Source organism: Ovis canadensis, chromosome 8, assembly GCF_042477335.2.
Source record: "Ovis canadensis isolate MfBH-ARS-UI-01 breed Bighorn chromosome 8, ARS-UI_OviCan_v2, whole genome shotgun sequence".
NCBI lineage: Eukaryota > Metazoa > Chordata > Mammalia > Artiodactyla > Bovidae > Ovis > Ovis canadensis.
The window spans coordinates 102,702,754-102,713,888 of NC_091252.1; the positions used below are offsets into that span (position 1 = coordinate 102,702,754).

The 11,135-nt window shown below is 52.1% G+C and overlaps 1 protein-coding gene across 16 annotated transcripts in view; it reads right to left on the bottom strand.

The window, feature by feature from the left end:
* The window catches only part of WDR27 (WD repeat domain 27), a 183,405-nt gene extending 172,294 nt beyond the window's left edge, over positions 1 to 11,111 (bottom strand). For 12 of the 16 annotated variants that reach the window (XR_011258876.1, XR_011258873.1, XR_011258875.1 and 9 more), the window contains exons 1-2: positions 10,980 to 11,111; positions 5,391 to 5,586 (exon numbers count right to left, since the gene is read on the bottom strand). Coding sequence is in view for 10 of the 16 variants with exons in the window: in XM_069599401.1 (XP_069455502.1) it covers positions 5,391 to 5,579 (189 nt within the window). In the remaining 6 variants the exon portion in view is untranslated. Of the gene's footprint in view, positions 1 to 3,518; positions 3,646 to 5,390; positions 5,587 to 5,919; positions 5,997 to 10,979 lie in introns of those variants that run through there. The other 4 variants (XM_069599399.1, XM_069599397.1, XM_069599395.1 and 1 more) reach the window with 3 other exon arrangements.
* Between the last annotated feature and the right edge of the window lie 24 nt (positions 11,112 to 11,135).

The following is an 11,135-nucleotide window of genomic DNA, read 5'->3' on the forward strand; positions in this document are numbered from 1 at the left end:
GCGCGCAGAAGTGTGCCGCGGCCAGGGCTGGCTTTTCAGGGCACAGATTCCTGAAGGTTCAGAAGAGAGACGGGGTGGGGCACAGAGGAAGCAAAACACGGCAGAGGAGACAGAATGGAGGCTTGAGCCAAGGAGGAGGGAGGGTGACCCGTGGCCTGAAGGGAGGAAGAAAGACAGGAGGAGAGAGTCAGCAGGAAGGCTGAGAGCCTGTGTGGACACAGCACACGGAGGAGAGGCCACACCGGGGGAGCGTGGGGAGTCGGTGTGAACAGAACAGGGAAGAGAGACACACCAGGGGAGTGAGGGGAGTCGGTGTGAACAGCACACGGAGGAGAGGCCACACCAGGGGAGTGAGGGGAGTCGGTGTGAACAGCACACGGAGGAGAGGCCACAGCGGGGGAGCGTGGGGAGTCGGTGTGAACAGAACAGGGGAGAGAGGCACACCGGGGAGGGTGGGGAGTCGGTGTGAACAGCACAGGGGAGAGAGGCACACCAGGGGAGCGCGGGGACCGGCCGCGATTGCCCCAGGAGGCAGCGGTGCGCTCACGCCAACCTCATGCGGACAGCATGCCTTCTGCTGCGGGAGCTCTGCCTCTGGTGGGAGGCCCAGGAGCCCCGCCTCCGCCCACGGCAGCTGGGTCCATCTGTGCCTACCCTCCCACGAGAAGGACAAGACAAAAGAGACACACTTTGCCAAAAAATAAACCAGACATTTTCTCAGACATCAGAGAGTATTGAAGGCAACGAAGAATTCAGAGCAGAGGAGAAGGCTGAGAGGAAGGACCCCAGCACCAAGGCTGCCTCTCCAGTGAAGACAGCTACGCTCCTGACTAAGCACTCGAGAAGCACGGTGCTCATGGGGCTGGGGCACAAAACCGGTGCGACTAAACGCATTCCTGTCTGGGCGTAAGCGGAACAGTCTTAATGGGAGATAAGCGAAGAATTCCATCCCGCTACAAAGTACTTCTGAGAGCGGACTCAAAAGCCATGAGGCTGACTATGCACTTCTTCCCTTTAAAATGCAATGGGTGGATTCTAACAAATTTCTGCTTAAAAGAGAAATACAGCCTCCCAAGGTGGGAGGGAGGGGCATGTTGCCAAATGTACCAGATATCTTTCAGAAAACAGAAGAAAAATTAGAGGAAACACTTCTTTTCGGAAGAAACGGACTACTTCCTTGCTCATTCTCTGACGTCAGCATTACCTGGATACCAAAGCCACACAGTCGTGACGAGAGAAGAAAATCACAAGTCAGTTTCCTTCATGAACAGAGATGCAAAAATCCTCACCAAACATTTAAAATATTACCAAATCAAACCAAACCATTTATGAAAAGAATCACAACCGTGACCAAGCAGTGTTATTCCATGTACACAAGGTTGGAAAATTATAAGAAGAATTAGATCAAAGGAGAGATAGTCCATGTTCACAGATACGGAGACTCAAGATTATTAACATGTCAGTTCTTCCCAGCTTGATCTACAGATTCAGTATAATCCAAATGAAATCAACAAACTCACTCTGCAGTTTATTTTGGCGGGGGCAAAAGACACAACAGTCACATAAATAACACAGGTGGAGGACTGACCCACCCGAGTTCAAGGCTTATTCTAAAGCTCCACTGATCAAGACTGTGTGACGTTGGGAAAGAAAGGACAAACAGATCACTGCGAGAGAAGAGAGAGCCAGAAATAGTCAGCAGACCATTCATAAAGAAACAAAGGCAATACGGTGGGAAAAGCTACATTGTTCCGAAAGGCAACACAGACAAACTCTAGATGCCTTGAGCTTGGCAACGACTTTTCAGATGAGGCATGAAAGACATGACCCATGAAGGTAAGAACTGATAAGCTGGACTTCCTTAACATTAAAATTTTCTGCTCCATGAAAGACACTATCAAGAGAAAAGAACAAAAACCATAGGCTGGGAGAGAATATTTGCAAAAGACATATCTGACGAAGGACTGTCACCCAAAATATGCAGACTTCTTAAGACACAAGAAAATAAACCACTCAATTAAAAATGCACAAAGGACCTTAACAGACACCTCACCAAAGATATGCAGGTGGCAAGCACGAAACGCAGTCATCAGGGAAGTTCAGATGAAACGGCAATAAGATACTACTGCACACTTGTCAAAATGGCTAAAGTCCAGAGTAGACAATTCCAAATGCCGACAAGGACGTGGAGCAAGAGGAACTCTCATCCTTTGCTAGGGCCACTTTCTTACAGAGTGAAGCGTACTCCTCATACAACTCAGCAATCCTGCTCCTTCGCATTTTCCAAAGGAGTGGGCTTCCCTCATAGCTCAGCTGGTAAAGAATCTGCCTGCAATGCAGGAGACCCCAGATCGATTCCTGGGTCAGGAAGATCCCCTGGAGACGGGGAAGGGCACCTGTCCCAGTACTCTGGCCTGGAGAATCCATGGACGATACAGTCCGCGGGGTCACGAAGAGTCGGACATGACTGAGTGACTTTTACTTCACTTCACTTTGAAAATTTATGTCTGCACAAAAATTGATGTTTACCACAGCTTTATTCATAATTGCAAAACCTTGAAAGCAACTTCAGTAGGTGGATGAATAAACAAACTCTGGCCCATCCAGACAAGAAAATATAATTCCACACTGGAAAGAAATCAGCTGTCAAGCCAAGGAAAGACATGGAGAAAGCTTCAATGCAAATTACTAGTGGAAGAAGTAAATCTGAACAGGCTACACACTGCATGATTCCAACACACAGCATTCTGGAGAAGACAGAACTGCGGAGACGGTGAGAGATCAGCGGCTGCCAGGGTGAGGGGGTCAGGGGGAAGAAGGGGCGGGCAGAGCCCAGAGGGCTTTCAGCAGGGGGAGCATGCTGCATGACACTATCATGTCACTGGACACCTGTCCAAACCCATAGAGCGCACACGTCAACTCTAAGGCAAACTGTGGGCTTCAGGTAAAAACACCATCGATGCAGGCTCATCAACTGTAACAGATGTACCATGTAGGGGTGCTGGCCTGGGGGAGGAAATGCATGTTTGGGGGCAAAGAGATAAAGGAAATCTCTACTTTCCCCTCAATTTTGCTGCAAACTTAAAACTGCTCTTAAAAAATAATAGCCTTAAAAAAAAATAAAGTATAGACTCCAAAAAGAAAACAGCACCAAAATCGCAGAGTAAGAAATATTAACAGGAACAACACACGGCCTGCCACGTGATGGAATCAGGACAACACACGGCCTGCCACGTGATGGAATCAGGACAACGCACGGCCTGCCGCGTGATGCAATCAGGCAAAGCACGGCCTGCCGTGTGATGGAATCACTTCATCAAGAAGATCAAGATGCCGAGCGTTTACTGCCCCACGACACTTCAGGACACACAGAGCAGGACGGGCAGGAGAGAAGCAGGCAGCCCACGCTTGGTCACAGGCTTCAGGACGCCTCGGCGACTGGAGGAACAAGCACTCATGAAGAGAGAGCCGAGAGAACACACCGCCAACCAACCCAACCCAGCGGACACCCAACTGACCTGTGTGAGACAAGACGCACAGACGCTCACAGCAGCTCCCTTTATAACAGATGAAAAGAAGAGCCTCAGTGTGCGTCAGCAGGAGAACGGATAGAGACCAATCACGGTGTATCCACAGGGTGGGACCCTAATCAATAACACAAAGAAAACAAGCTGTGGACACTTGCAGCAATGTGGATAAATCTCGGAACAATTGCTCTGAGCAAAAGAAGTCGACGGAAAGAGTTAAAACTGCCTGATTCCACCTACGTAAAACTCTAGAAAACGCAACGCAATATAAAGCTCATACTTAGAATACCTAAAAAACTCTCTCAAGTCAAGAAGACACACGACTGAGTAGGGAACAATGGCGAGAGACTCAACACGTGCGTCACAGAAGAGAAGGGCCAGATAAGCACGCCCACAGTAGACGAGCTCAAAGGCGTCAGAGCTCGCTGATCGTCAGGGAGCTCCCAGTCACAATCAAATACCAGCACACCCACAAGGAGGGACAAAGCTAAAACAACAAACTGGGGGTGAGCACGTGGGTCAGCTGGAAGTCTCACCCACCACGTGAAGGACAACAGGTCCGAACAATCACTTCAGAAATCCTGGCTTAACTTTTAGACTAAATATATGCTCTCCTTAAGACTCAGAAATTGTATACACATGTGTATCAAAAGATATATAAAAAAAATGTTTGTAGCAATCAAACACAGAAGCAAACCAAATCTCCAGTAACAGTAAAACAATGAAGTGTGGCCTGGCCGCAAAGCAACGCTGCATAGTAAGGAACCGAACACGGGCGAGTCTCAGGAACACGAGCTCGCTGAATCTCAGGGACACGAGCCCGGGAATCAAAGTAGGCAGCAGAACAGAACACGCACCGCACCACACGCTGACACTGCTGCTGCTGCTGCCGCTAAGGCACGTCAGTCGCGTCCGACTCTGTGCGACCCCATAGACGGCAGCCCACCAGGCTCCCCCGTCCCTGGGATTCTCCAGGCAAGAACACTGGAGTGGGCTGCCATTGCCTTCTCCAATGCATGAAAGTGAAAAGTGAAAGGGAAGTCGCTCAGTCGTGTCCGACTCTTCGCGACCCCATGGACTGCAGCCCACCTGGCTCCTCCGTCCATGGGATTTTCCAGGCAAGAGTACTGGAGTAGGGTGCCATCACCTTCTCCGCCGCTTATACTAAGCTCAAACATTAGCAAAACGCACCTGATGTCTTTACAGCTCTATCAGTTTGATGTTAAAAACTCTGCAACAAACACAATAAACTCCCTTAAATGCAGTATTAAAAATATACAAAATAAAAATTAAAAAATGAAGTGAAGTCACTCAGTCTTTGTGACCCCATGGACTGTAGCCCGCCAGGCTCCTCTGTCCATGGAATTCTCCAGGCAAGAATGCTGGAGTGGGTTGCCATTTCCTTCTCCAGGGGATCTTCCCGACCCAGGGATCGAACCCAGGTCTCCCTCACTGCAGGCAGATTCCTTACCCTCTGAGCCACCAGGGAAGTGGCTCAAGAACTGGAGCCCCAAGAACATATGAATGATCATGGGCATTTTTTTATTTAAGAAAATTAAAAAATGTTAAATAATCTAAAAATCCAAAAGTTCGACTTGTCTTGACAGTGTTAAGATGAACTTTTCCTTGCTTATACTCTTATTCAAGAAGAAATTTTAACTAATTTAAATTTGTTTTTAAATTAAGTGATTCCAGACAGTTTAATTCCTAAAAATCAAGCCTTAGTATGTTTCGCTTTGTTAGCATTTTCCTCCCAGAGCTGGCAGCTGAATCCACAAAGGGCAAAACCGTGCCAGCAGCGTCAGAGGGACAGAGCAGCGATGGCAAGTCTCTGATGGAACGCGACACACGTGTAACTCTCACCTGGTGAGGAGGGTCCTTGGTGTCCCATATGCACAGCTCGTTTCCATCTGAAGGGAAAGCACAGCACTGCCCACTGCAGGCGAGCTGCACGTGGGATGCAGGCTTCACGGAATCCACCAGGAACTTTTCCACCACGACATCACCCGCACGGCCATCATTCCTGGAGAAAGCCTCTCGTGGTTCTTCCATCTTCCACCTGGAGCCCCAAGAACATATGACCGACCATGGGCATGATGCTTGATGCAGACCAGTCTGTTGTTTATGCGATCACACACACACGTCACACCTCCTGACTCATCTCCCCACTTCCCCCTCAAGAAAGAGAAACCAGAAGCCCTGCCCACTCCAGAGGCTCCCCGCCACGACTGTCACTGCTCCCACAGGCTTTCAAGCCACGCAGGCCTGGGCTCCCGCCCTGCGGCTCCCACCGAGCAGACCCACAGAGACGCGGGGCGTCTGCGGCCCCCGCTGGTAACAGAGGGAAGGCCACCCTCGCAGAGGCCTGGTGATCACCAGCCCCGAGCCGCACCTCCAGGTCACGGCCAGAGTCGACAGCTGTCACCAGTGAGGATACAAAGCCACCTCCCACGCTGGTCGGTGGGAAACCGCACAATGCGTTGCTATCGACGGCTCATCTGGGGTCCAGTCGACTACTGTACAACGTCCTGTCAGCCGGGCTGACTGTCTCAGACAACGTGACCGCTGGTTCACTGGCCGTGTCTTATAAAGCATGAATCAATGAGACACGGACAGAAATGAAGCTTCAGACCCTGTCCCCAGCTTACACACGAGGCAGCGGCTCCGGGTTATCTGCTTCCGCTCTGCCCCACAGCCCATCACAGCCTCCCAGTGCACCTGAAACCCAGGGCACGCCCACCAACAAAGGCGAGAGCAAGGGCCTGACCGCCCGGCACCAGGCTGGCTGTGTGGACTCGGAGAGCCCAGGCCTGATCGCCCGGCACCAGGCTGGCTGTGCGGACTCGGAGAACCCAGGCCTGACCGCCCGGCACCAGGCTGGCTGTGCGGACTCGGAGAGCCCAGGCCTGACCGCCCGGCACCAGGCTGGTCGTGTGGACTTGGAGAACCCGGGCATGACCGCCCGGCACCAGGCTGGTCGTGCGGACTCGGAGAGCCCGGGCCTGACAGGGCACCAGGCTGGTTGTGCGGACTCGGAGAGCCCGGGCCTGACCGCCCGGCACCAGGCTGGTTGTGCGGACTCGGAGAACCCGGGCCTGTGGCTACCAGGCTGGTCGGATGGACTCAGAGAACCCAGGCCTATGGCCACCAGGCTGGTCGGATGGACTCAGAGAACCCAGGCCTGTGGCCACCAGGCTGCTGGTGTGGACTCGGCCTAGACAGGCCTCTTGGGGAAGAAGCAGTCAGGGCAGAAGGGGACTCTGTGGGCAGGGACCCGCAGAGACGGGAAGGGGGCAGGAGGTGGGGAGCTGATGCTCTTGAGGGCAGGCATGGCTCGGTGGCCACTGAACTGATCATGGAACAGGGTCATCCTGATGCTCACATGACCCTGGGGCACTTCTGGTGGTTGCTAAACAAAGAGGCGAGGCAAGGAGGGTTGGCGTTCAGGAGACACGTGGTCATCTGGCAGCAGCGTGTGAGGGTGAGAGTCGAGAGCGGCCAGGAGGTAGAGACGGGCTGATCCCGAGTCCAGCCTGGGACCCAGCCCAGACAGCCATGAGAGGCCAGCCAGCACACAGGCCACGGCCCTCCCCGTGAAGACCTTTCTGCCCCAGCCCGCTCCTCACTGCTGCACAACCGCTGTCCTAGCTTCCGGGCTTCCAGGTGTGAAGCTGAAGTGAATGCTGAGCCTCCCTGTCTCTGCCCTCACGGCCAGCCCACGGCCGGCCCTTCATCTCTTCGTGGGGACTTTCAGATTTGCCCCGAGAGGCCAGCCAGTGGAGGGCCATGGCATCCTAAAGGGTCACCTGCCGTGGGTGGGCCCCTGGTGGACCGTCAGCCAAGGCTGCAAGGGTTCTCTCCTTGAGGGACAGAACCCCGTGAGGACGCAGGTGCTGCGCCGGAGTACGGACGCCCTGTGAAGAGCAGCGGGACCAGGTCTGGGCCGCGGGGCCCCAGCGTCAGGGTCTGCTCCTTCTCTCCTGGGCCTGGCGAGGCTTCCCTCCGTCTCCGCAGCCGTAACGGACTGGGCCCTGCAGTGTGCATGGCCCCACAGCGAGGCCTGCAGGCCCACCTGCAGCTCAGGAGGCGGGTGGGGGTGGAGTGGGGCAGGGGATGAAGGCACCTGGGGGCCGGGCTCCAGGGCGAGGACCACGGCGGCCCAGCCGCACACCCTCCCCACCAGCACCTCAGGCCACGGGGGCTGCCCCACCCACTGTCACAGCAAGACTGCCGCTCTTCTCATCTGACTTTCAGAGGGGCGGAGTCTGAGCTCCAGAGCAAGTTTCTCCGACCCTGGGTGACGTCAGGACAGCACACACCGGAGCAGGAGTGAGCGCCTGGCGCTCCTAGAGGCATTCTCCTTTCCTCTTGGATGAGGAACCAGCATGGTGGCTGTGCCTACAAGGCAGACATTCTGCCTGGAAGAACCCCGCCCGCACTGGATCAAGACAGAGCAGCTCTCATGAACCTCCAAGGTAAACACAATTAAAATGGAATAAAATGTTCAGGTGAAAGCTATCCTCACTTGACTTTTCTGTTAGCAAATTAAAACAATCAAATAAAAGTTTCCTAGGAAATGGATTTTTCTCAGCCATCTCTAGAACAACCCAGCTGGCAGGAATATCTTTATTTTCCAGAGGCTGTATCAACCAAAGAACGCACGAGAGGAAACCACGCGGCACAGAAATAGCACCGCTGGCCCTTCCCTCCCTGGGCCACCTCCTTGCCGTGACTTCCCAGAGAACATCAGTTTGAGAGTCCCATGTGTACGTCCCAGGAAAAGTCTCAGAAGACACTGCAGGCAGCTTCCGATGTGGCTCCTGGGTGTCTGAGGCTGCGTAAGCACTTGAAGGAACCGCTACAGAGGCCCTTGCTCTAAAAACGCCAGTAACCACGGAACAGAAAGCAGTCTCAGACGGGGGCAGGCTGTGCATTCAAGCCCCTTTAGTTACACAAAAGAGCACGCAAACTGCACAAAACTAGGAAACCCATGCAAGAGGGAAACATAATTATTCTCTACTTCTCAAGGAGCCGTTAGATCCTCTGCATCTCGTCCTGTTTCTTCTCCTTTGTATAAATGCGTATATTTTTAGAGAGAAAATTACTCCCTTTTGATTATAAGAAGATTATACTCTTTCTCTTTTAGTGACTAACCCAGCCAGAAATGTGCCAATTTATTCTTGAGTTTGGAAAACACAGTGTGGTAATCAGACAGTAGGCTGAGTGCCCACAGTGAAATGATACATGGCACCATAATTAACGCGCCCTTGATGGCTTGCTTAGTAGCTAAAGAAAATATAGAGTTCTCTGTCTTCTCCAGAATAGGAGACAGGCTCTAATCCTAGGTCCTCGGAGAACCGAACGAGCGAAGCGTGAAGCAGTGGTTGATCACAAGGCATGAAAGCGCCAGATTATACTCTGGCCTCCCTGTGTCTTTAAGGCCTTTCCTAAGTTAGTAAAAACTTTGAAGGGTTATATTTAGCTGCTTTAATTAAAAAAAAAAAAGATATCTTCTTTCTATTGTCCCAGCTGAGAGAAGCCTGATTTTACAAACCATTGGTTCTTAAAACACAAATTTTGTGCTTTTATGCCGCAAAATGAAATGAAAGAGAAGCGCTGACAGAAAATGCTGCGGCCGTGTCAGTAAACTAAGGACTCTGTCACCACCAAGCCATCACATCACGACCTCCCAATGGGCCACCCTGAGGAGGCTCAGAAGGAGAAAGCACAGGTCACCAGTCTGGGACAGGGAGGCGCACACTGAAGGAGTGGTTTCAGTGAGCCCAGATTCTTGCACCTTCTCATACGCAGGAAAGGGCCGCTGCTGCTGAGTGGCTTCAGTCGTGTCCGACTCTGTGCGACCCCACAGACGGCAGCCCACCAGGCTCCCCCGTCCCTGGGATTCTCCAGGCAAGAACACTGGAGTGGGCTGCCATTGCCTTCTCCAATGCATGAAAGTGAAAAGTGAAAGTGAAGTCACTCAGTCATGTCTGACTCCTAGCGACCCCATGGACTGCAGCCTAGCAGGCTCCTCCGTCCATGAGATTTCCCGGGCAAGAGTACTGGAGTGGGGGGCCATCGCCTGCTCCGAGAAAAGTGCTAGATCCCTTAAATGGAGATATCTGGTTCTCTCTGTCGTTGTTAATCAATCGCCCAGTTGTGTCCAACTCTTCGAAAGCCCTGGATTTAACTGACAGTAATGTTTTGATGTTCTGACTTCCTGGTCTTTGTTACAAAATCTCCTATATATATCCTGGCTCCCCCACTGCCTCTTCAAAGCAGTCTCTCAGAGCCATCTGAGGTGCTGTGTTCCAGGCTTGAAGTCCTCAGAATAAAACATAATCTCAACTTTTAGGCTGTGCGCCTTTTTCAGTCCATACCATGACGTGTTAGGAAGCACAAATCACTGACCACCAATAACTGTAATGATGTGAAGGCTTAAAGTCACTTCTTGATGTGTCTCTACGTGTCTTTATACACTGCCTTGTATTCCTGCCTGATATGCTTTCTTGACAGGAGAATGCTCAAGTTGGAAATGGCCCAGGTTCAGCGGGATGTCGCAGGATACTTCTTGCAGGAGGAGGTGTGGAGGGTCCTAGTGCTACCTCCGTCATCACCCCAAACCAGACTCTGTACCTGGATGAAGCGCGCCTAACTTCACGCAAATCAACACCATTCCCCTCAGATAGTCCGTCTTAAGTCGCTCAGGCCTCTTTTACATGCCTATAGGTGACGCAGATGTAACACTTCAAAGCGGCAACAGACACATTTTTTAACCCAACACATGGTGGTCTCCTCAGGAACAAGACTAACCCACAGCGTGTGGCTACCTGACAGAGTTCAGGTTCTACAAAAAGGGGCACAAGAGTCATTGCCTGTTTTTAATATTTACACTGCACCAGTTTCCACAAAGGAGAAGGCAATGGCAACCCACTCCAGTACTCTTGCCTGGAGAATCCCATGGACGGAGGAGCCTGGTGGGCTACAGGCCATGGGGTCGCTAAGAGTCGGAGACGACTGAGTGACTTCACTTTCACTTTTCACTTTCATGCACTGGAGAAGGCAATGGCAACCCACTCCAGTATTCTTGCCTGGAGAATCCCAGGGAAAGAGGAGCCTGTTGGGCTGCCGACTATGGGGTCGCACAGAGTCGGACACGACTGATGCGACTTAGCAGCAGCAGCAGCAGCAGTTTCCACAAAAGTGATTCAGCACGTTCTGAAATGAAACACGGGGACCGGGGTCAACACAAAAGCATGATGCTAAAATGAACATACTCTTTCTTGGGAAAGTATGTTTCAGTGGCCAATAGGCACCCATTACCACCATATCCCAAGTTTACAAAATAAATTTTGAATACGAACACAACTGCGTTTTAAAGCTTCTCCTAGGAGTAGTTCACGAAGTAACAGGCTTTAAGAGAGAACAAGGCGCACTTGCCCCTGGACCTACCCCTGAGTCAGCCAGGCGGCCGGGTGTACTCGCAATCCAGCCGAGCACCGGTCAGTTTAGGGCCAGCGCCCCGCCCCTGTCGTCATGGTGACGAGCCCGTGTCCGCGCCCCTTCGCCGTTCTCGCGATAACCCGGAAACAACGCACTGCCCCCTTC